This window comes from Mya arenaria, chromosome 10 (assembly GCF_026914265.1).
Source record: "Mya arenaria isolate MELC-2E11 chromosome 10, ASM2691426v1".
Taxonomy (NCBI): domain Eukaryota; kingdom Metazoa; phylum Mollusca; class Bivalvia; order Myida; family Myidae; genus Mya; species Mya arenaria.
In genome coordinates, this window is record NC_069131.1 from 14,277,127 (window position 1) to 14,304,438 (window position 27,312).

Consider the following 27,312-nt stretch of genomic DNA (forward strand, 5'->3'; position numbering starts at 1 on the left):
ACTCCACTTATATAACTTTTGCATGAATTGCTATAGGTACATCATATTTTCCGTGCTTGATATTTAGTCGTTTGTCTACAAAATAGCGAACGAACGTTAAAATATTCACAACCTTTGAGTTTCTGTCCTAATCCAGACAAAACATCGCACTATAGTTATACATACGTTGTAAAGTTCACCCGTTTCAATCCGTGTGTTGCATAGAAACGGAAAGTATGTTTTCCACAAAAAGGCCACAACTCCATACTGTGTGATCCTGATTAAAGTATATTTCTCCTCGTCCCTCGATGTATCAAATGACAGTCATGGTCCAGACGGACAATCCGAGATGGAATTTAATTGATTTGATTTTTATTTCTTCAAATATGGGCTATTTCTTGCGAACAGTTAACATACAGATTTAAATACAATACGATATATTTAATATATAAATTATATGGCTTGAAACAATTGCAAAATTAACCTTTTAAGTATGGCTCTGTTCATGCATTCAAGACATCCATATGCTAACCACAGTTACAATCTAAGCTAAATTTTAGCAAAAATGTATTGTTATAATTTATTACACACTATATAGTAAACCACAAGCATATATTTATTTGATTACTATGAAAAAGTTGCAATTTGAATAAAATATCATTAGCATGAAATAATCACACCATTTATTGACACTTTTTTCTGTTTACATCGTTATAATAATTTTTCAATACTTGGCAATATACTAAGTTAATTGCTTAGTCTTAAACCAAACAATATGGGTCTCTTTGGAAACCTATTTAAGTTTCAAAAAAATGCTATTTGGTATTTTTCTATCAACTCATCAAATTCAAAACCTTAATTTCCCAAAACAGACACTTAAACAATATACAACTTCAAATGTCAATAAAACGGTTTTACAAAAAGGCCAATTATATAAAATAACTAGAAATTCTATGTTAAAATCGCTTCGTCCACCCTTAACGGGAACATGTTATGTCAGGGTAAAAGCATTGAAATGAGCAAGCAAAATGAAATGGGAATAAAAACAAGGGGATGTAACAGTACAATAAAAGTGTTGCAATTTCTTCCAAATTCCTTTTAGTAGTTCCAGATTTATATTTAAGATATTATTTATTCACGAGTAAATGGAAGGAAAAGGGGAAAAACGTAAAGCAACAATTGATCGAAGACTAATAGTCATTGCGTATTTCGCAATCCGGAAATTGTATCTGTGGTGTGAACAGCTACACATTGTTACTATCAATGTTCAAAGTTTCATTAAATACCTTCCATTTTTTGCAAGTAGTCCTTTGGACAACTTTTTAAAGGAAGATTAAGAACCAGAGGGGACAATTCTGCAAACTAAAACCAAGAGTAATAATTTTGCGCTGTGAATAATATCATAATGTCATCTATTGATGTTTAGCAAATACATTTGTATAACATATTCCTTAGTACATTTTTCGACAAAGTTGGAGATAAATATACAAAAAATAATATAGATAATTATAAAACATAGTTTCTCCCTTCGTAGATGGGGAGGTATGATTATGGCACATATTAAGGAACAAAAAAGCAATCAGATTTTGATGCAGTGTATATCATATATGTATAAAACCATGCTTAGTAACACTTGAATCAGTTTAACAATCAATAACCACCGTTTAACAACTATCACATTCCTCATAGTTCTTGAAGATTAAACAAACAAACAATCAAACATATTGTTATTGAGTTCTTCATTAAACAAACAAACAATCAAACATAGTGTTATTGAGTTCTTCATTAAACAAAAAAACAATCAAACATAGTGTTGTTGAGTTCTTCATTAAACAACCAAACATAGTGTTATTGAGTTCTTCATTAAACAAACAAACAATCAAACATTGTGTTATTGAGTTCTTCATTAAACAAACAAACAATCAAACATAGTGTTATTAAGTTCTTCATTAAACAAACAAACTCTCAAACATAGTGGTATTGAGTTCTACTTTAAACAAACATACAATCAAACATAGTGTTATTACGTTCTTCATTAAATAAACATACAATCAAACATAGTGTTATTACGTTCTTCATTAAACAAACAAACTCTCAAACATAGTGTTATTAAGTTCTTCATTAAACAAACAAACTCTCAAACATAGTGGTATTGAGTTCTTCATTAAACAAACATACAATCAAACATAGTGTTATTACGTTCTTCATTAAACAAACAAACTCTCAAACATAGTGTTTTTGAGTTCTTGATTAAACAAACAAACTCTCAAACATAGTGTTTTTGAGTTCTTGATTAAACAAACAAACTCTCAAACATAGTGTTTTTGAGTTCTTCATTAAACAAACAAACTCTCAAACATAGTGTTTTTGAGTTCTTCATTAAACAAACAAACTCTCAAACATAGTGTTATTGAGCTCTTATTTAAACAAACAAACTCTCAAACATAGTGTTATTGAGTTCTTCATTAAACAAACAATCAAAATAAAGTGGAAACTACAAGACAACTGCATGTGTAGCAAAACAACCTTATTTGTGACCTGTTTTGTACAATGTTGTCAAGATAACGTCCACTTAATAGCGTGCGGATTAAGTGAACACATTGTAGTTGTAATGTTTCAGCATGTTAGTTGATGAACGGTTACGCTCATTCAACATATTGGTGTAAATGCCAAGATGAAAACTTAGAAAACACTCTCAAGCATGATATAAACTATAAAAATGTTTTATAACAATAATCGATGTCATGTCAATATGCCTTAATAATTATGGCCAGATTATAAATACCGGTTTTATTCGAAACATTTTTGATGATCTTAATAATATATAACATAGCTCAACACATTCTTAAAGCTAATGTTGAAAAAATAAACAATGTTTATATAGCGTAGAAACATAAGGACTAGTTTAAAATACCAAGCACCATTTCTGCAATATGTATGAGGTCATTTTGTAAAGGCTGAAACACTTCCTTTTTGGAACATTCAGTTTGAAATAAACAATGAGTAGATGTACAAACAAGGAAAAATACAAATCTGCCATGTCACAACAGAAGATTCGGCCGCGAAAATAATTAACAAGAAGAAAACATTTGACACAATACGAGTGTAAAGTTTGTAAACATATCATGACTAAAGATCGATTAAATATGGGAAACAATCACAAAACATAGCACTAACCGAGGATGTACTGGTAAACAAGAAATATACAAATATTACAGATGAAAAATTCACAACTGCATAATTTACAACTCTGATTCAGGATTTGGTCGCACAGGATCGACCTGGAATAACGAAACAAATGCTCGACTAATTACCAATTTTACCCAAACAAACGAGTCATGATAAGACAAGACGACACATGAAGAGCTTTCGTAGGACAGCGCAATCTTTCGCCGCTTTCTTTTAGAAATAAAAGACAATCAAGGGCCATCATTTTTAATAAGGATAATATTGACTTATCTATCCTAGCTAATTGATGACATTGAACAACTGTGTGCAGTTTGAATGAACGTTTTCTGAGAGTTAAAACAAAAAGTTGTCTAAAACAATCAAACTTCCAAAGTAGTTCAAGGGCCATAGTTTAAATTCATGACAATATGGATAAATGTTATCGCTAGAATATTAAATGATTGGGGAACGTTAAAATATTCACTGTTGTCTACTGTAGTATCATAAGGTAGGAATACCGTGTTTTATGCTCATTTCTTTCAAGTTAAACTGGGTATCCTTCATAAGAACCATTGTTTTCGATGTTTAATTCACTCCTTTCTGAATATTAAAACAATATTATTAATTGTGGTAAATCTTATTTGGGAGTAAGAGTGCATCTTTAAATGAACGATATTTGACATCTGTGTTAAAATTCGAAGTTGCTAAAAAACTTAAGCAAGGGCCATTGTATGTATTTACGATAACACGGAGATATGTAACCTAATTGTATTATGGCCGTAAACAACAAGTATGAATTCCATTGAATGAGCGTCTTAGAAGTTTTTGAGAAAAATGCCAACTTGCCCTAAAACTTTAACCGTGTGATTGTGTGATGAACCTGTGTGATAACCGTGTGAAGTATAAAGTGAACTTAATGTCAGGGTTTTCGAGCGAAAATCCCAACTTGCCCTAAAACTTAAACCGGACATTTATGCCGACGCAGACGCCGGGTTGAGTAGTATAGCCTCTTTCTTCTACGAATAGCAAAGCTAAATATATAGGTTATACAAGTAGAACATATTTAGTCTTTACTGCAGTATGTCATTTGCATAATTATCTGCATCATAATTTTTTGTTTAACACATTCGTTGAAATGTTATATTGATTTATTTTCTCAAGGTTTGCACAAAAATACTGAAGAAAAGTTTATTCAATAGAAACCGAAAAACAAGGTTCTTTTAAAATACTGTTCAAAATGCATTTCTAAAAAAATCATTGTTAAAAGATATGCATTTAAATCTACGATGTTCTTTATTAAAGAAATATCACTATAGTTTTCGAATGTCCCTTTGTCATTTAAAACTATTCAATACTTCGATTTTCAGCAACTAACCGAACCTGTGGGTGTAATCAATGCTTTTTCTTGTTGCCTTTCTTGTTGTGGCTTACAGTTTCCCAGCCCCCTTCGCAGTCATCTAAAAAAGACATCGACCATAATGTGGTAATCGTTTTATTACAAAGTAATTCCTGCGCCTGCCATGCTTTATAGACGACACAAAAAGGGAGTTTTATCACAAATTGTTCGTGTATAATCTACAATACCACTTCATTGCTTATCAGTAACTATGAAGCAACTCAGTTCTAGTATCAATTTGATTCATTTCAATTCTTATCCCCGAGTCTAATAGTAGAAGTAGTCGAAATAAGTCTAAGCGTAGATGTTGGTAAAAAATGATTTTCGGGCATGCTCAAATTCTGAATATTATATAGCAGGGCTTTTGAAAATGTTGACACCAAGCGCTAGTGTAAGAATTTGGGATTGTTCAACCAAAAGTCTGGATGACAATTAACTAGTTGTTTTTTTGTTGTTGTTTTTCCTGGGGACCCATTATTATACCTAGATGTGTTGGATCATGTTGTGTGCATACAATTATGCTTGAGACAGCAATATTTTGCTCATGAGGCACGGTTTTGAAATATCCCGAAGGATGCACTCAAGCAATTTTATAAATCAGTCAGTAGTCGTAAATTCATGACAATAACCCAGGACTGTCTTGACATGTCTACCCAAACAAGCATGAATTTTCGATGCATTCGTATTAAAAGACGATGAATTATTTGTTTTCAATTCACAAATACATCAACTTATGTTTCAACAAACAATTAATAGCAGTAGAAGCTAGAGATTGTCTTTTTTAAAAACCGTTCGTCTGCCCCATTGTGAGGTCGTAGCTGAGAAATATTCAATAATTGACATGAACTTTGTACTTTTAGAGTGGAGACGAACCAACAGTGCCATTGATGTTTGGCCTTATCACCCGTTTTTATTAGTGATCATCTACTGCATAAGAACAGTATCCTGTACCGTTTTTCACTCAGAGGCCAGTATGGTCTTGTCCTACTGACCTCGTAAGGCCTAAAAAAAAAATGTCTGTTTCCTGTAACATGCTGAAAAAATGATGGGTCGGTAGGTAGGGATTTTTTTTTTTTTTTTAACGTTCTAAAATGTCAGAATGATCCAATATTCATGTCTGTTTCAGGTGAATTATTTTTTAATAAACGAATTCAGTGTGGTATATATAGATTCAAACTTTTTGCCTTAATTAAGCTAAAACTGCTAGTTTGACAGCCAATGTACATGTATTTCAGTTGTAGAATGCATCCTTTTGAAGGGCAAGACCTGTGTTCGACTCCCAGCAGTGGCAACATTATGTGCAATTTTGAATATTGTCAGTATGTTTACCAGGAAAGCAGTTCATCTTTACACTTTGCAAATATAACCTAGTGAAAAAGTGAATCAAATAACATTTAGACAATTCATTTTTGGCAAATGTTTTAAACAAAACTTTCAAAATGCATACATTTTGTAGTAATACAACATGATATTATTGCACAAACTATTTTATTATAGACTGTGTAATAATATCAAGTTGTATTACAATTAAATGAACATGGCAACTATTATAAAACAAACAGTTGGCTAGACATGGTAAGAATCATAACTATAAAATCTGACTAGCATCAAACCGATGTTAATAATACAACATGAACTGGCAAGAATCTCCACAAATCATATATAAATCAATACTTCGAATGATAAATGACTAGAATCAATGACTGAACCATTTAACTCTTAGAGCGCTGTCAGAATTGTACAGGTCTTTGGGACTGCTTGTACACTTAAACCTTACTTACTGACTCGGCAACGAACAGTGTAGACCCTGATTGGTCTACACTGGTCACAAAGGCCTGATATAGTCGTGCTTCACGTTATATATAATAATATAATATAAATTAATACTTTATAAAATGATAGATTGGACTGGAATAGGTTCAAATAGACTAGAATCAGTATCAAAAAAGCTTAGAATGACTGATAAATAAATAATTACAATTTTCTTTTTTAAACAGTACCTTCATTAAATAGTTTCCACCACTTAAAAAATAAAACAATTTCCAATGTTTTAAAAAGATCTGCTGTATTAGATCCACTGTTCAGTCTGTAAAAATCTCAAGCACGATGAAAAATAATCAATATAACTTTTAATAGAATACCTTGTCTTATTTCCTTTTCTGGACTTGACTGTACTTAGGTGGTTAAAACATTCACAGAGTCAAAACTTGGAAAAATATGTTCGGACTCTGACGAACGTAGTATTTAGTTTATGCATGTTCGTTATGTAACCCAATGCATCCTTGTCAAATCCCAATATGCCCTCCGATTGTTTAGTTGCAACGACATCTTTCTTACTTTAACTTTCACGTTTATCTTTTTTCCGGAAGTAAACAAAAACATTCAACGTTCCTATTGCCAATATTGCAACATTGTATTTTTCATTAATGGCATAACCATAACTGTTATACAATACTGTTTTGTAATAGATCTTAACTGTAACACTAACAATGATCTACGCAGTTCTCCTTTCACTTTCATTAAAATTGACAGGAAGTTAGCGTGCACCTGTTTCCCGCGCTTTTAGACCATGCGCTACGAAAAAAAGGTTATTTTTCTGTTAACTCATTAAAAACTTATAAGAATATTTTTTTTGATTAACCGAGATTTAATAAAACAACTTAAAATAAATGATCAAAAATATCTTAGCATTGTTGTTTTTCAATACCACCGCACTTAGCGAAAATGCAGAAGGTATCCGTTAATTTGCATATTGGGCGGAGTTAATATTACGTCATTGAGTTTGAGTGCTGCTAATTGACACGGTTACCGATCAGATTCGAGATCGATAATCACTTGTCACTTCGGGTGTTAATTGCTCTTGCGGGTTATACAAACATTCAGATCATGCATTGAGGCTCCTTTCAGATGATACCGACTCTCACACCGAAATATCCCGGGTCAAAACTGACGCATACTACAAATGTCAAACCGGAAACGTTTGTAACTATGCGACGAATCTGGACACGACTAAATTATCGTTGTAATACCACAGGCCAGAGATCGCTAAAATCTGACCTTTCGAATTTTTGGGCATAAAAAATTTGCGGTCGGCGGTAAAAAAATACGGTCGGTCGGGTTACAGGAAACAGACATATTTTTTTTTAGGCCTAATTAATAGGGGTCATCTACTAATCATGACGAACTTGTATAACAAGTATTTAGTTCCTAAGCCCAATTGTAATAAGAAATTGAGCAGATACCGTTTTACACGTCAAGGTCGCCGCGACCTTTACTTTTGACCAATTGATCTCAAAATTAATATGGGTCATATACTAGTCATGTGCAACTACCATACCAAATATAAAGTCACTATGTACGAACATTCTTTAGTACTTCGGCTGAAACCATTTTCAGCGGAAGGTCACTGCCAACTTCGTTTTTGAACTGAAGGTCACCGCGACCTTGATCTTTGACCTACGGATCTCAAATAAATCGAGGTCAACTACTAGTCCTGAGTAACTCGCATACCTAATATGCAGTTTCTTGACCAAAACGATCTTCAGTTATTGAGCGGAAACTGTTTTTACATTAATGTCACCGCCACCTTGACCTTTGACTTACTGATCTCATAACATTAGAGTGCATCTACTAGTCATGGTTAAGTCGCATACCAAGTATGAAAATCCTGGACCCAAACGACCTCAGTTATTGAGCGAAAACCGCTTTTTTCACATCAAGGACACCTTGACCTTTGACCTACTGATTTTAAAATATGTTTTGGTCATCTAGTGGTCATGACCAATCTGCATAACAAGTATCAAGTCCTGGGTCTAAGCATCATATAGTTATTCAGCGGAAAGGAAGTGTTGTATACGGACGGACCGACGAACAGAGCAAATTAATATTTCTCTCAATGGATGGGGGAGATATAATGCCCACATGGCTGATGTGTAGCTTTCCATAGACCTGTTACCAAGTGACCTGTATGGCCACCATCAAAATAAAAGTTGTATCCGTTAACATTGGCTACATGGTTTGACCGATTGACATGATACGTTTTATTTGTTCACTAGGACGGTTAAATATTCATATATAGTTTCATTTATATTTAAAATAAATAATCTTACTATCTTCAAACTGTGGCTCCTTACTGTCCGATGGGCTTTCAAACTCATCTAAACCGCTTGTACCCGTCTTAAAATCTGAACTGCTGCTGTTTTGTTTGGCCTGATTTCCAAGCATACTGTTGCGATTATAAACTTTCTTCGACTCAGTCTTTTGAATAGTCAAATTTCTCTTCTCGCTGTTCCAAATACTTTCTGTCACTGATTTTGTACGAGTGCTTATGTTTCTTGGTTTCTGAACCTTCTCAGTAACTTGAGCAGGTTTGATTTTTGGTCGAGCCCCAGTTTCGACAGCCGACTTGGAAGTTGGCATATCGTCAGTTGCTTCATTCTCAAGCGAAGATGGCGGTGAATCATCAACTCCTTCTGCTGTTTTATTCTTATTGGCTCTGCATACTGAAAGACGAGACAAAATTAAATCATTAGCCATTTTGAACCACGTAATCTTAAATTCAAAATGAAAATGTCTATATTTTTGATTTATAACATACTTTGGACTTTTTAGTTAATACTTCACATTTGAATTTATTCACTCATATAACAACTGAAAGTGTGTATAAAGCCACGTTTAAAGGTTGGTGCTTACATACAAGTCAAACGCGTATCTAAGCTTAAATGATGTGATACCATTGCTGACCTTATTGGGCATGTTAATTTCCTAGAGATGAGTTTTTTTACCACAGTTGTCCCTGGATCTTTGTTTTAAACAAAATTATAGAATAATACATTATAACATATCAAGTATGATTTTCAGTCAAACAAGAACCATACATAACAACACCATACGTAACAACCCTCCTTGTTCTTTTGGATCAAAACCTGATAACATATCAAACATAATTTTCAGTCAAACAAGCACCATACATAACAACACCATACGTAACAAACCTCCTTGTTCTTTAGGGTCAAAAGCAACGGGTCCATTCCATCTAAATCCGAGGACGAATGTTATCTTTCTGTTCGCTAAACTATCGTAACGTCTTCGCAAGCAAATAGGAATCTCCACATATCTTCGAAGAGAATTACTGCATTGCATCTATAAATTTATAATAGACTAAACAATAAGATAAAATCGCCATTAAGGCACCTGCTATGTCTATACTACATGACTATCTAAAACGAAAACTACCCCAACCCCGTCCACAATCTACCAAGTTTCACTGAATTCACCTAGGCGGCAACCCCAATATGTGACAATAACCAAACATAACCCAAATATATGACAATTATCAAGGTGGTTACACCAATAGGTGACAATTATCAAGGCGGTAACCCCACTTTGTGACAATTACCAAGGCGGTAACCCCAATTTGTGACATTTACCTGGCATAACCCAAATATTTAACAGTTAACAAGCATAACCCAAATATGTGACAAATATCAAGGTGGTTACACCAATAGGTGACAATTACCACGGCGATAACCCCAATATGTGACATTTACCAAGGCGGTAACTCCAATATGTAGCAATTACCATTGCAGTTATCCAAATATGCGACAATTATCAAGGAGGTAACCCCGATATGTGACAACTACCAAGGTGGTTACCCCAATATATGAAAGTTACCAAGGCAGTAACCCAAATATGTGACAATTATAAAGGCAGTAACCCCAATATGTCACAATTATAAAGGCAGGTACCCAAATATGTAAAAAATACCAAGGTGGTAACCCCAATATGGGACGATTACCAAGGTGCTTACCCCAATATGTGACTATTACCAAGGTGGTTACCCAACTATGTGACAATTACCAAGGTAGTAACCCCATTGTATGACTTTTACCACGGCGGTAATCCAAATATATGACCTTACCAATGCGGTATCCCGAATATGTGACTTTATCAAGGCGGTAACCCCAATATGTGATAATTGCCAAGGTGGTAATCCCAATATATGTCATTACTGAGGCGGTAACCCCAATGTGACAATTGCCAAGACGGTAACCCCAATATGTGATAATTGCCAAGGTGGTAACCCCAATATGTGTCATTACTGAGGCGGTAACCCCAATGTGACATTTGCCAAGGCAGTAATCCCAATATGTGATAATTGCCAATGTGGTAATCCCAATATGCAACAATTGCCAAGATGGTAACCCCAATATGTAGCAATTTGACATGACAAGAGTAAAATATTTGTCATCGAAATGTTTTTATAAAACTTTATAAAACTTCAACTATATGCTGTGCTATATAAGCTTCATGGTATTCAATGTAACCATGTGAACTCATCACATGGTAATACTACCAAGCGCGTTCAGCACATGTAAGTTAGAAGTACCTTGTGATGCACATAAATTCCATCTGGATCAACGACTCCTTCTAATCGTGCGAACACCTGTTTGCCAATCTTGTGATTGAATATGTCATCTTCCATTGTCTCAATCCGCGTCCGGCCTTCTTTTATCTCCGTTTCCTTGCGCCACTTTGTACGAACAAGCGCTTGATCAACAATATCCTCTCCGGGGCCTTGTTTACCCAAGGTAAAATACGTTTTCACTCTTTGTCGTTGAGACGGAACATCCTTCTTGGTTCTTATTGGAAACATTTCCTCAAATTTTCTTTGCCATTCTTCTAAGTAATTTTTGAATGATTCGCCATTGAACGTTTCAGTGGAGGTCATTCTTCTATCTCTAGTTGGCCAATGAAGAATTGCATAATACAAGTATCCCTCAATAAAAGGCCTTTTATTTTTGTGCTGTATTTCAACCAGTATTCTGCTGTATTTCTGTGCGTCACGGAATTCCAGTATTCTTGCATCATGCGCCTTTTTTTCCCACTCATGGGAAAACTCGAGTATTTTACATCCAACAAAGAAAAGAAGATTGTATACATCAATGTTGTCTTCTTCAAACTGCGAACGAGCCATTTGTACATGATTCAGAAGATCGCGTTTATCTGTTCTTATTTTAAAGGCTTCTTGAACGCACTTGAATGTCGGGCCATACTTGTACTTGAAAGATGGCTCTTTTGAACAGCTGTAAAATCGCTCAAAACGTTGTCTGGTATTCAAAAGGAGCTTGGCATTGTTTGAACCTTTCACTTGGTACACCTTTTCAGTCATTATACTTTCGTAGTATTCAAGGTGGCGTAGAGATTCTTCTACATGAATCTGGAAAGCCTCTCCTCGTTGAAAAATTTTCATTTGAGGTTCCAATTTTGCAAGCACGGAAATATCTTCGTTGTTCAGATATTGCTCAATCTGTTCATGGCTGACATCTACGTCTTTAATTTTTCCAATACTCTCAAGAAATTGAAGCACTGTAATTACTTCCATCCCAAATGAACTTAAATCGCACTCATACTCTACAGAAAGCTTTTGTGCCTCTTGAAACTTCGAAACAGCAAGCTCTGTGTACTCGATAGCTTGGAGAGCGTCAGATACTGGCATACACGTTTTGGTGTCTGTCATTTGCTCCAACATAGATCGATAAATTTGACCGAATGTATCATAAAGGAAAGGGTTTTTAGGGTTGAGTTCAATCGCAGACTGAATTGCTTTTATTGCATTGGTGAATTCTTTGATGTGTTTGTAGTATCGTGCAAGCTGTTGTGCAACAAATGGATTCTTGGATATCTTAAAACATCTTTGCATCAGTCGCAGTACTGAAAAACCTGCATTTTTTCTATCACCCCTTGATATCGGTTCTTCATTTTGAATATAATGAATCAGATCCGAAAACATCTTCTTTGACGTTTCACCCTTTTCGTTTACATAAACCTTTCTTTCTTTGAAGAGGTTGCATACATTCTGTACAAACTGCTTCGACAGATCGTTTTGTTCATCCGTATGTCGCGCCATAACATCGAGCAACTGATCGACCAAAACTTCGAACGTGCAAGATTTCGCCTCTTGGCACTGCTTAAGGACTTCTTTGGCTAACAAAGGGGAGATAACAAGAACGCAATTTGGCATTCGATCCAACATCGACTTTTCTTTCAGAAACAAAGACAGAGCATCATGATGTCCCCAAGGTCTCGACTGTGAGCTCGTATATGATATCGTGCGCCGCAACCCAACCGGGCGATTGACTTCCAGGCAGTCTTTTATTGTGTACCGAAATGGCGTTGATTCTTCAATCTGCATTACCTCGTTGAAAACACTTCGTGGGACCCAGCCATCTGGTTCAAAGTAGGTAAGTATTGCAAGATTCTGCAGTACTGTCTTTTCATTATCATGAAGTTCATTCATGACATGAGATGTGATATCAGTCACATATTTTTCACTAAAGTCTTTTCGCATTAAATTGAACGCAATGAGTGTTTGCAAATGATCCTCAAAATGTTCTCCCTCCATCTCTCTGTTTTTAGAATCAAACCAATCTCTTTCCGTTTGTGATAATCCATGTGATAATACAGGCAATTTCGGATTGTTCTTTACACTGATAGGCATTCTCTTCACAATGATTAACAAGCAGTATGGATGTCCAATGCGAGTTGAATATCCAGACTTGTATGCAGTTTCCTCTAATTCTGTCTTAAGGATGTTATATGATTCATCACTGCCGTTGTCAAGCATGAGCAATATAGGTTTGGCGCGATCAGGAGTATCTTTGAAAGTGCGGAAGGACTCTGCTTGCTTGACAGTCTCCAGTTCTCTGACGGTTTTCAACACTCCACATCTATACACGTTTTCAGTTGGTTTGTCTCCTCTTTTGAATTGGCTGAAATGCCACAATAAGTTCTTTGCAAGTGTAGTTCCGCCTGCACCAGGGTGGTGATATATCTCGTGTACTTTAATACGCTGATCGACTTCGTTCAGCCTGTGGTAAATTTTCTGTTTGTGTGTCTCGAAATGATCACGTTCGCAAACATGTCTGTTAAATGCAAAATTCCACCAGGTAACTTCATTTCCCCTGAAAAAGAGTTCTTGCTGCATTTGACTGAAATCGCGACGCTCTGTGTCAGTCATACTCTCAATACTGCTTCTACATTGATCTCCACTGATGATTTCAATATCAGTTATGTGAAGGTTTTGTATTTCGCGCCGAGTCATGTCAATAATCACCCCGTTCGAATTTGGCAGCTGACAAACTGTGTCAGGATTTTGCTTGAATTTGGGAGCAAGAGCTATTGACACATCCTTCCATTCACATCCGGCAAAAATGATTTCAGAAACCCTTTGTTCTCCAACTGAACCTGCAATGTCTAAACGCAGATTTTTGATATTTTCTTCTGACTCTGACACAATAATCGTAGAATCCCTGTTGTGAAGAGTACATTCTCGTACAAAGTCATACATCGGATCAGACTTGACAAGCTTCGAATATACCAAAATAATAAACAGTGAAGTATCGGCTGGTACTTTTTGCTTGAATCCATCCATGATCAACTTCACACCTTCTTGTCTTTCTTGGTACCATTCTGTTACATCCATGTCTCGCCTATCAAGCTCATCATTGCCATTGCAGTACAACCAGTAGTTCCATTTCCTGATGTCTACTCCACTGTCTCGACGTTTTCTGTTACCGACAGTCTCAGCTAATCCAACTTCAAAATATTGCTCTGTGCCTTCTACAGTTTTTAAAACTTCAGTGGATTTGTCAAAATCAAACACAACCAGTGATGATATAAAAGCATGTCTCATTTCGTGGATACTCTGAATGATTTGTTCACGTCTTGGGTTTTCGGGAAGAGATCCACCGATAATGAAGGGACAAAAGTTCTGAGTTACATATTCATATCCCCCCGTTACTCTGTGAACTAAATCCGCCAATCGCATACTTGATTTCGTTATTTCATCACTATAAGTGGATTCCAAACGCTTTCGAGCCTCCAAAGACTGGCGCAGGATTGTGACTGTTGAATCTGAACAAGCTTTTGATTCAACAAGACATTCAAGTTCACAATTTGGCCTTCTTACATAAATAAAGTACTTATCGACAGTATGACCATGGGCTGGGAACTTTGTCTTGATACATGTGTCAACTTGGAGTCCTGAAAAGGGGTCAACATCAACCTCAAGAACAACATTCTTTTTGTCATCACCAACCCACACAATCTGTTCTGGGAAAATACACTGGTTAACTGTACTGAGAATGTTTCTTTCAAAGCATCTTGACAGACTGTTTTTGAGAACATGTTGAAATGAGTGAAAATCAATCAATTCTGTATCTATTCCTCTCACTTGTCCTGCGCTGTTATCTACCTCAGCTATGCCATAATGAAATGTGCCGCTCTGACGCCCATTTAAACATGCCTGGATAAAACGTACCAACTCTTTTGCAACATTCTCCATTTTATAATCCCTAGTGAATTTTGGATACATAAAATAACGAACTGGGTCTACAAGATCTCTGGTGGTGTTAGCTACTTTTCCCTTCTCATACCTCAAATCGCTACCAGATGTTCCAAATTTTCTAAGATTTACGGAGGTTTCGTTAAACGGTTCGTAGTTCAATTTCTGTGTTTTAATATCCGTTTGCACGTTCTTAAGTTTACTATTTATGCCAAACCCGTACTTGATGCCCTCTTTTTCAAGGGCTTCGGTGAACAATTCTTTCAATTCTTCCTTGTCCAAGGAAGCAAACACATCTGCAGAAATGCTTTGTTCCTCTATCACAGATTTGAAAATTGGCCCGGTGCCTTTTCGATTTCGTTCCATTGCTTTGAACAAATACTCTGCAAACTCTTCGCTGTCCATTTCAAAAACCCTCTCATTTGCGCCAGAATCTAAGACAATGTGGATTAGAATAGTATCATATGTCAGCAATGAAATCTGTCAATAAACCATATACCAATATTTTTTTATTTACTTCCGCATGTGCTTTTTATACAATACAACTCAACGTTTGTAAGAAACTAGAGCTATCACTGAAGGTGATTAATACCCCCGAACGCCGCCCTGATATGAAATTGCAGTCGACTATTTGGAAAGCCAACCTATAAATGACAACTTTATTTTATGGACTATCGTCAGTTATTCGTTTTTGATTATGTTTTTAAAAGTTAGAAAAATGGCTTTAAACAATATCAGTGATGCTAATACTGAGATGTTAATACTGATTTGATGTTCTAAAGCACAGAATATACGATTGCCTATGACCATCTATAAATGAGTTAAGTTACTTTTTATGAAGTTATGCTCCGGACAAGAAAAAAGTAACAAAGGGCAATAACTCTTTAATTGGCTGAAATAGAATTGCGGTTCCTGTACACTGCACTTCCTCTCATTATGATCTATCACTGTATGAAGCTTTATTAAATTCCATTCAATAGTTTTCAAGTAATACTCCGGACAAGAAAGAACACACGTGGCAAGTTATTTTAAAATCTGTCCATACAAGGGAGAGTTACAGCCCGGACACAATATGCAGCACTCCATTGTGAATAAACACTAAGTGTGACCTTGACCTTAGAGGTAGGGGCACGGGTCTTGCACGCGACACGTCGTCTTGGTATGTGGAACACATGTGGCAAGTTATTGTAAAATCTGTCCATACAAGGGAAAGTTACAGCCTGGACACGTGTTATTGAGCCGGACAGACGGTGCGATTTTAATAAGCCCACCTTCGGGGGCATAATTACACTTTCGTTACTGCTGCAGAACACAGATATCATACATAAAGGTAACAAGAGGGCCATGATGGCCCTAAAACGCTCACCAAAGCAAAGGGCCACAACTCTGTGATTAAGCATTCATAAGAATGTTGAATGTCAATTTAAACGTATCTTTACTGATGACGGAGCCTTGTTTTATATTTGTAAAGGGTCATGTAATGAAGCTACCTGTAAAATTTCATTGAATTTGGCCTGGTAGTTTCAGAGGCGATGATTTTAAGCAAAACAGGAAGTCAGCCACTTTGTTGTTGTTGTTGCTGTTGGTCAATCGTGACCCCTTGTTTTATTTTTGTAGAGGGGGTTACCCAAGAAAGCTTTTGAATTTGGACTGGTAGTTTCAGAGGAGATGTTTTTTACAGCAAGACAGGAAGTTGGCTATTTTGTTGTTTTTGCTGTTGTTGTTGTTGTTGATCAATCGTGACTCCTTATTGTATTTTGGTAGAGGTTCACCCAAGGAAGCTTCCTGTAAAGTTTCATTGAATTTGGAATAGTAGTTTCAGAGGAGATGGGGTTTTTAAGCAAAACAGGAAGTCGGCCATTTTGTTGTTGTTGTTGATCAATCATGACCCCTTGTTGTATTTTTGTAGATGGTCACCCAAGGAAGCTTCCTGTGAAGTTTCATTGATTTGGCTACGTAGTTTCAGAGGAGAAGTATTTTTAAGCAATTGTTGACGGACGGACTGACTGATTGACTGACGGACGGACTAATCACAATAGCTCACCTTGAGCTCTTTATGCTCTTTAAGTGAAATGTTTTCTATTTTTTGAATATTGATTTTTTTTTGTCAAAACTGAATCATATATGTTCTTGTTCTCAATTATTTACCTTTTTGTGAACCATTTTCTTATATTTATTGTAATTTGTGCTTCGGAAAGATCTCAAACAAGTATTTATAATTGAAATTTCCCATTTGAAAACAAACATTGTGTAGGTGATTCCAAAAAATTCTGATTTGTCCTATTACCTGTGATAGTTTGTTTCTCATACTCATCCCTTATGTCTTCATGTTTCCACCAAATACCATGTACTCTGAAATACAGTATGTGGAACCATTTAACAATCGGACCCCAGTATGTTGCAAGTATCAACAGACAGGAGGATATGAACTGACTACTTATGAATTTGGAGGTGTTTTTTTGTTCTTATTTTGTTAAAGCTCTGCAAATAACAAATTATAAAATTTATATTTTCTAACTCAGCTGAATCACTTGGTTAACATGACTTGTTTAGAGTACAGTTTATTGTAGAATATCATTATTTGTATACACGTACCTGCTATTGTTTCCACTCAACTCGACTTCAAATGCTTTCTCAATACAAGTTTTGACCACTGAAAACTTCACAGTGCATTTCCTGCACCTTTCCACTTGGACATGCACGTCTTCTGATGACACACTTTTGGATTCAACCTTTTCAAAAGTCGTAGTCAATATCTTAATAATTTCTTCACCTTCAATCTCTGCTAACTTCTTGCCTATCAAATGATATTTAAACATTTTTAAACAAGCAAATTCGTTAAATAGATATCCCACGCCAGATTAGGGAAAGAAGATTGCATGAAAATGAAGCGTGAAATATTCCAACCGAAACATGAAATACGGCTGCAGAGTGATGGACTCTTATGAGCATTGGATATATGAGATATGAGTGTGTAAGCAAATGCTTGAAATAAAGAATATTGTATATAGTGTAGCATTTAGATTTGAACTAGTTACCTAGATTTTGACACCACGATGCCCAGTTTCAAATTAATAAGATATTTCATCAAGGCACACATTCTGATAAAGTTACATTAAATTAGGCCAGAAATATGCAAAAATTTAGCCTCTAGAGTGTTCCCAAGGTTTTTCTAAGGATAGAACTAGACTTTGACCCCATGTGACCTAGTTTCAAACTAAGCCATAATTTAATTGAGGCAAATAAAAAGTTTCATGAAGATTCGAGAGGATATAATGTTTGTTCACCAGATTTGACCGAACGACCTAGTTTTTACCCCATGTGACCTTCTTTTAGAGTCTACCAGGATTACATAAAGGCGAACATTATGCCCACAGTTTGAATAATGTCTGACCAATCAGTACCAAATCAAATCAATCAGTTTTTGACTCCATATAACCTAACTTAATCTAAACAATCCCTACCAAGAAATGGTTCCAGTGATTTGGTTCCAAATCATACAGGTCATACACATATAAGAGATGACCCAGTGACCTATTTTAGACACCGCATGACCAAGTTGCAAATTAATCGAAGAGTTTATTTAAAGGAGTGTTCCAAATATTTTTCCAAGATTTGACCTAATAGTTTTTGATCCCATGTGACCTACATTTACAAGCAGTCAATATTTTATAAGGGGAGATATTTTGACCAAGTTTGAACATCATCTGACCAATCCGTATCATGATTTAATTCCAGATTTAAATAAATGTGACAGACAGAAAGACAGAAGGAGGGACGAACAGGCGAACGCTAAAACAATATCGCCCTCCCGAAACATTTGATTCGGCAGGGGGTAATAAAAGCAATTAAAAGTAATAAAAGACTATACTCTAAATTAAAATTATTTGTTTTTGTTATTCTTTAGAAAAATGTAGGTTGCAAAACATTTAATACTTGTAAGTTTTTTTGCGCATTGTCATTCAGGAATATATGAAATGTGTGTGTACTAATTGCTTAAAATTGCAAGTACGAATGCTCGAGGAAGGTGATTTCGCAAGCTTTTACTAATATCAGCTTGTACCTGAACATAAACATAGTTGTCCATACACTTCACTTGTAAATGTTTTGCAACCTCTTTATTTCTGTAAAATAACAGCATTAAAGGGACTAGACACCAGATGTTCCCCAAATCGGCAAATTAAATGCAGTATTTTCTCAAAACAAGCATAGAATTGTCAATGCGAGTTGTACAAGACCAATAAAACATCATTTTTGTAATTAAAAGAATAAACACAACAATCATGTCGTTGTCTCAGCCTAGAACCAATCTTACTCCCAGTCTCAGCTGAGTTTTTCTCCATTCAGAAATAGCCAATAATGGTTTTCTACTTTAAAAAAGCACAGATTGTCTTGTTGTTTTTTTGTTGAAAACCTTGCATTTCATCGTTTCACACACTTAACTATCAATAAGCATTTGAACAACTGGCGGTCATTTTCAGCAGAGTTAACCTTGTTTAAGTGTTTCCATCCATCAATTTTATCACTGATGTCGAACTGTCAGGCTCTGTATCTATGTTGTTTCTCAGCAGTTTTTAACTTTCTTGCAATGCCTGTTCTTACCGGAAGCCATGAAGTGTGTATATTAAGCAAGTGCAAGTCATGTGATGAGAATTTTACTGATGCTTTTTTAAACTTACTGGATTTTATGTGGTCAAGACTTAGACAACTGAAGTGAATTTCGAATTGGAACAAGACACCAATGCGGCAACACCGCATTAAAGCCAGATTTTTTTATTTGACGCTGCAATTTTGCAAACCTAGGATTTGAGCTAGTGACCTAGTATTTTCTATACAAATAACCTGATCAACAGAAACTATTCCATTTGTGTGAGGAAAAATGAACAGTTCATAAAAACATCAGCTTTCAAATAAAATCTGTCCCAAGAACCTAGTTTTTGACCCTAGATGACACACGTACACAAATATTTTTAAAGTTAATTAAAACTTAAATTTTTGAAAAATATGTATTGGGTAGATATTAAATTCATGATTGGGATGTGTGTTTATAAAATAGCAATTGAATTTAGTTGTTGACTGATATTGATAGGTTCGGTAGGCATAGAATTTTTTGTATTACATCGGGAAAATATTTCCTAAGATTTGATCAGTGACCTAGTTTTTGATCCGAGGTGACGCATATTCACAAATGTTTAAGACAACATGTAGACAAAGATTTGATCTTGAGACCTAGATTTTGACCTGGGATGACCCATATTAAAGAACTTTCAGGATAGTATGCAGACAAATATTCTGACCAAGTTAAATAAAGATTTGACAAAAATTGTTGTATTTTGCTGTTGCAAGATTTTCCTAAGATTTGACCTAGTGACCTAGAATTTAACTGGGGATGACCGATATAGAAAATAAGCAATATATTATGCTAACAAATATTCTGACCAAGTTTCATCAAAATATGAAAAAAATGTTGAATTTATGACATGGAAATATTTTTCCTAAGATTTGACCTAGTGACCTAGATTTTGACCCGGGCTGACCCATATTAAAAAATATGCAAGATAAAATGCAGACAAGCATTCTGACCATGTTTCATCAAGATTTGATAAAAATTGTTGAATTTATAGCTGTGAAATATTTCTTCTAAAGATTTGACCTAGTGACCTAGTTTTTTACCCGAGATGACCAATATTCATATATATTCAAGATAAAATGCAGACAAATAGTCTGATCAAGTTTGATAACCATTAGATAAAAACAATTAATTTTATTACTTGAAATGAAAACTTCAACACAGAATTGTTAACGCCAACCCGCACGCCCACCCTGTTTTCGCCCTTCTATAAACCCATAATTTTTCGATGAAAAATCCAGCTAAAAATGCACAAACACTTGGAAAGATGCATGTGTCGTAAGCGATGTGATTGTCAGTAAGTAAGATTCAATGCGTTGTTCATAACACTATCAATTGTGTGTAATTTTTGAACAATTATCTTTCTTTCTTGCAATTGTATCATTGTGTCTAGTCCCTTTAATAGACATGCTAACTCAAAAATACGAATGTACAGTGGGTAAAAATGAAATATATAAATATATATGTATGACCTGTGTGAGTTACAGGGGTTTTGATAATGCATGACGAAAAATAAAAATTTGAATAAATTAAGAGTAACATACTGGCATCCATTATCTTATTACTTCAGTTAAAATACAGTCAAGAGTCCAGCACAGTAAAATTTACCTGTTTCCGCTCCTTCTGATGAACTGAATTCTACTTGATCAGCTAGAAGTGAGTTTTGGTCTCGAAGACATTTGCAAAATTTCAGAACATTTTCTCCGATATCATCAAGAACATAAAGAACTAGCTGTGCTGCTTGTTCCTCTCTGTCTGTGATTGCTTGAAGTTTGCGTTTAGTGGTGTCATAAATTACACCTTCTGATTTCAAGGCTTGTAGAAAAACATCACCGTCCAAATGGCGAGCAATATTTCTCATATACAAAGCAATTCCATACTTTCGAAGAGATAGAATGTCCTCTGTAAAAAGACAAACTGCTCGTTTAATTTATAAAAATATCGATTTACTCTGACAAAATTAATTTTACAATAAATTGATTGAATTTGATTCAATGCAGTAATATACATTTCAATATGTAAATCCTTATTTTAAATAAAAGTATCAGTGCAAACTGGGAAAAAGAATGCAAGTTTTCAAAACAGTCATCTGTAATATTATTTGGATCAAACCGGTATTATAAAAACAGCAGAAATACCTGCCGGTTTCTCATCACTCGACACAAGTTTCATCTGTAGTTCCTCACATCTTAGTTGTACCACTGAAAGATTGCTCACAGGAGAAACAAGCTCCCTTTTCTCCAATAGGGAAACACGTTCATTTACCGTTTCTGCTAATTTCTTATCCAAACTTTTGACTAAGTCACCAAAAGTTATCTTTGTCTTTTCAAATAAAGAAAGATCCACTAGTTCAGCTCTAACTGCATGGCCAAGCTGATTTCGTTTGTTCCTTATACCTTCCACTAAATCCTTTTCATTCTTTGTTAGTTTTATTTTTGTATCTAGCAAAACCTTTGTTAAAAGGGATATGTCCATTTCTTTCAAATCCGGATTAGCGGAAGTTAGAAGTTTGACTTGTGTTTTGAATAAAACCTTTTTCTTTTCTAAACTATTAATAATTCCAACAGTTGCTGGATCCTTCAAGTGTGTTATGATATCCAACGAAGACAGTTTGAGCTTATATTCAATAAGATCACGTAAAATATCACCTCCAATGTCAACTAGAAGTGAATGGGTTTTACAAAAGTTTTGATTTTGCTCTTTGTCACTCAGCATTTTGCAAGCCATGATGAAGTTCTTGAAGGGCTAACTTTGTTCTCTCGATGAAAGCTATGTTTAAAAATTTTCCTCATCAGCCATCTTGGAAAATTTCAACAATGATCCCCCATGTCATAAACCAATAGTTTGGCCTAGAACAGAAAAATCAGCTTTTTTACTTAAATAATAATGATAAATGCATATATTTTATTATTTATTTATAACTAGATTTTTGTTTTCAACACAATAATATTTGTCTAATCCTTCATATCATCTTTTTCTTAGCAGAACTAATGTATAATAGAGCATCATGTGGACGTGTTTGTTCTCCAATGCATGCTGTCATTGAAACTGCATGTCCCATAAGCAATAATAAGAATTAATAAATATAAATGATTACATCAACATACATATAAGTGTATGCACAATTCAATATATGGCCTTAACAAAAATACATTCTGTTCAGGTGACCCGACTCCACCTACAAATAGGGGCCATCCCAACCATTTTTATAGTCAGTTGTTAAAATAAAATGAAAAAATATACATTATTATTTTATTTTTTCATTTTTTACGTGTGTTTTTAATATGTTGTTTAAAACCCTTAACACTTTATAGAGAAGATTACTTTAACACGACTCTCCAAAGATGGAAATAAAACAATAAAACACCTACCTACCCTACCTGTTTTTGAAAGGATGTAACCATAACCAAACCATTTTTTGGCCTATGCACAACTGCAATCGACCTGAAACAAGAGTCATATTAAATTTCAACCTTCATCAGGCTGCAGTTTTACAAAAATAGTGATAATAAATGCATTGTAGACAAATATATATATATATGATTATAGTCAGCAAAGTTTCAATTAAACCAATTCAACAGTGTAAAAAATTAGCAAAAATTAGGCCTTTCAACTGAAAAATTAGCATTTTAAAAATTTAATACTTTAAGCGACCAATAATTCCCAAATAAGCCTCCAATGTCTTTTAGACAGAAAATTGGACCGTTACTAATTCGAAACTACCACACTCATAAGTTGTACTTGAAAAATATCACTATGTTAAGTAGATATTTTTTATCATTTATTTATGGTTAAACATTTCCAGATATTCCTAAAACCAGATTGCTGTAACAAAGTCAAATATTTCCTAAAACAATTGATAGAATCTTATACTTTTACACAGTCAGAAAGATGAAAGACTAAGCTACAAGAAAAACATAACATTTATGATATTTCCTGCTACAAAGAAAAAATCTTGCCTAAAACACATAAAATATGGGGGGGGGGTGGTCTCCTGGGGCAACAGAGCACGGTCACGGTACTTTTCAAGAGCGGGGAAAAAAAATGGGGAAGACTGTTGAACCTGTGATTCCAGGATGCTGTAAGGGAACTAATTGGCTGGCAGGTAAGAGCACCAGGGCAGGGGTTAACACAGACAGCCAAACAACCAAGACGAGCAGTATGACAATCAGACACACCAGAAAATATAATTATGGATGGTGATAGGCGAGTATAACTATTGCCAAAATTATCATTGTATTTATCTACTAGTCATTCAAAAACGCCACCCAGGCTTTTTTAGTGATGTTTATCCTGGCTTACGCACCTTATTGTACAATTATATGATCATATATTAAAACTATGCCTTAAATCAGTGTTTTCCATACAATATTTTTTTTCCCTAGCAAACACAAAGGGCTGACTTAAAATATGCAAGTGAGTTTCAGGTTTTGTGAGTTGAAAATTTATGCACCCGCAAAAACAGTTTTAACAGACAGATTATTTTATTTTGGCTTCCTTTTTGAAACTGATTGCTCATCAGAATTAGCCGTCGGCGATTTTAAATCACAACCCGTAAAAAAAGGGTTATCTTTTTGTTTGTCATCATTATACAGAATGTGTCTAGATACAATTATCGCTAAATACGCCATCAAAATGAAAACTGTATACATGGTAACTAGTACCTTTAACAAACACAGTCATGAGTACCTACCGTTGTGCAGAACGCTTATCTATATGTCATCAACAGTCATTGAAATTAGACTTTCGGAAGAACATGCCCGAATTCTTATACTATTGCATGGAATCATATTTTTGAACAAGCCCTGCTAAATAAAATTCAGAATTTGAGCAAGCCCAGAAGAGATTTTACCAGTGCAGGGCTTGCGGGCTTGTGCTAATTTCGACCACTGCATCAACTTCTGTGTGTTTATCGGAAAACGATAGTAGGCATTTCTAAAATTAGTTTTACATCTTTTGTACAGAAATTGATCACCGATTATGTTTAAATATCTCTTTTGAGGTTTGCAATTTTCTGCAAATTTTGAACATGCAAATCTTTGCGAGTGTCTCTAAATTCAACTCGTATTCTCCAATTTTGACTTGCATTAAGCGAGCGCTAAATTTGAACCCTGCCTAGTTTAATAATAATAATAATAATAATAATAACTTTATTGAAAGAAGGTAACACATTAAGACATAGGCATCATATTATGAAAAACATAACACACTGTTATTTAATTCTTAAACATTGCTAGATTGAACAATTTAATGCCTTGTTTAATGCATACAGAACTTGACTTTCATATTGTATAACATGCAAGGATTTATGACATCAGTGTTTATTTTAATATTTGACCGTCGTGGTGGCCTATTGGTTAAGGCGTCCGCCTATCAAGCTGGAGGTCATGGGTTCAATCCCAGGCGGCATACATGTATTACCGCAAGACGTAAACAGTTGGAACAAGTAGCTCCCTTGCCTGTGCCGCTTGGTATTTATTAGGATAACTAGTTGCAATAATGAGCTATCAGTGATACTTTTTTATTATTTTTACATTTCTTATGTATCCCTGTAACGCTACAACTCTCTTATATAATATAGTAATATTATGAATCAATGTTGAATATAATGACCAAATTGTTCAATATATACCTGACTGATCTAAACTGGATTGAGTTTGTCATTAGAGTCGTTATTTTCACATAAATATATTCTGAGTCACGAATTACGTTTTATACATGTACACAACCTGTCAGATTTGTCCCAGATTTACAGATATCAGGATACCTTGATAAACAATCGACACATGTAAGTGTTTTAGATATCAGAACATGTTTTTATGGTATAATAACACAAAAATATGTGCTTAAATTTTTTCGTAGAAATTTGAATTTATAACGGATATAATTTTAAAATTTTGGCCGCGAGGATTCTATGCGCAAGGACCGTTCACTACTTTATTCTGCGATGGTGGAAGTCACGAGTCTGCCATATTAAAAAAAAATTGACAAAAGACTTGTTGAAGGCCATTTAGGTGGACTAAAAGGGTAACTTGTTTGGAAATGTAGTACACTCAGCCCTGATTTAACCCAGGAAAGTTGTACCCCGGGTATCCATGATTTCATTCGAGCACCTATAAGAACCCAGACTTCCTTGTATCCCACCACTTTCTATTCCGCGTGCTGTCCCTTCGGCAAAAACAAAAGGACCGTTTTGGAAATAAGTGCTTGCACTTTCACAGATTATCTTTAACCCAAAGGTCTAAAGATTTAGAAAAACAACAACAACAGCATTGTGCCGTGGTCAGATTAGATTGGTGCGACGTCATTTAAAAAAAAAACTTGTCATAAGATACATTATTTCATTTGTTTTTAAATGCAAAATGTGTGTTCATCCCTTAAGATTATATAATGGGTGAAAAATCGAGAGAAACCCCTTTGGTATGAAGCGCTTCATCGAAGACGAAGTTCATCGAATTTGGTCGCGTGACCTACTGCGTTCTACAGCATCAAGGAAAATGCGATTAATCCTTAAAAGTGACTACGCTGAGAATTCCAAATGTAATTCGTCCCTACCAATCGCTAAATTACCTCTTTAATTTGGCAAGGATCGTCCGCTGGTAATATCACTTCATCTTTTAATGTGAAAATAAAATAATGTTCTCTTGGAAGACAGCTGAGATAGACAAGCTTCGACGCTTTTTTTTTACTTTCGCTTTCAGACTTTGAGCCATGCTAGAGGCCGGTAGCCGGTAGCCAATATGGGAACTAGTTATTTCCCTGACTATTTCGTACCCTCCGATGTTCGATTATTTTGTACCCTTTGGATAGTCATTTCGTACCCGACCTACAGTATAGTCGGTATTAACTATTACGTCTGTAAGAGGACACTTTTGAAGAAAAACTCGTACTGTATCTATAATATTACTTAAATTTAATCTAAAATTCGGTAATAAAAGGTATATATTAAAGGTAAGTATATTTAGAATTTGATAAATAGATTGGACAGTCCCTTAAAAAGGGAGTAAATTAACATTTTACACACTGCCATTCTTTAGAACTTTATGTCAATTTTACTTTGTCTTCGGATGTTAATACAACTTAAAGTTTGGGATGGAATTAAATAGTGTTTGGATTTTTAAATCACCAATACCTCATTGAGATATACAGTTGTAGAACATTTGTTTTAATCTTTTTATGGTGATATTCATGACGAATTTCAAAGTGGAAAAAGTAAAAAAGGGTAAATATACAGAGATATTTCTTGGTTAATTTCATATGAATCTGTTTCTAGATAGTATACGTGCATTGCTTAGAAGAAGATGACCAAAGATGACCGTTAACACATTATGTATATTTAATAAAAAATAAAAAAAAATATGGAAAGATTGTTGATTATGTTCAGTTCGTTATCTCGAAAGAAACGGTACAAATCCAAGTCCAAGGAATAAGGCCTGGGTGCGTATTACAGATTTTTTCATGTTGATAATTTGGAAATATTTTAACTTAAGCGTAAATTTTAGAATTATTATACTTCTTGGAAAAAAATGTATGCTTAAAAATATACTGCCTCTTGTTTATAGGAATTGTCAGGTGTGTAGCCACTCTTTAAAGATGCTCTGGTGGCACAGCATGGTGCGTCGCTAAATGACATATGTGTATATTTGGCGGATGTACAACCGATTACATCCTGTCACTGTAACGGGAACAATTTAATATTTTAAATGTAGAAACAATTATTTCAATAAATAAATAAGGTCCGATACTTTGGATTGTTTTTGGTACAAATCATGATTCAGTAGACAGCAGTTGCTA

The 27,312-nt window shown here is 34.9% G+C and overlaps 1 protein-coding gene across 5 annotated transcripts; it reads right to left on the reverse strand.

Annotated features, from left to right (window-relative positions):
* Positions 1–334: 334 nt before the first annotated feature.
* LOC128205870 (uncharacterized) lies at positions 335–26,219 on the reverse strand. Of its 5 annotated transcripts, none has more exons than XM_052907899.1 (11): positions 26,089–26,219; positions 22,899–22,962; positions 21,657–22,367; positions 21,127–21,420; positions 17,484–17,685; positions 17,176–17,240; positions 10,932–15,322; positions 9,538–9,685; positions 8,653–9,045; positions 4,528–4,604; positions 335–3,260 (listed from the first exon to the last, which is right to left on the reverse strand). In XM_052907899.1, the coding sequence occupies exons 3-10, from the start codon at positions 22,243–22,245 to the stop codon at positions 4,540–4,542; spliced, it is 6,147 nt and encodes a 2,048-aa protein (XP_052763859.1). In that variant the 5' UTR covers positions 22,246–22,367; positions 22,899–22,962; positions 26,089–26,219; the 3' UTR covers positions 335–3,260; positions 4,528–4,539. The 5 variants fall into 5 exon arrangements, with proteins under 5 accessions (XP_052763859.1, XP_052763860.1, XP_052763855.1 ...); XM_052907900.1 differs by having other exon boundaries at positions 4,523–4,604; XM_052907895.1 differs by having other exon boundaries at positions 335–4,604.
* Between the last annotated feature and the right edge of the window lie 1,093 nt (positions 26,220–27,312).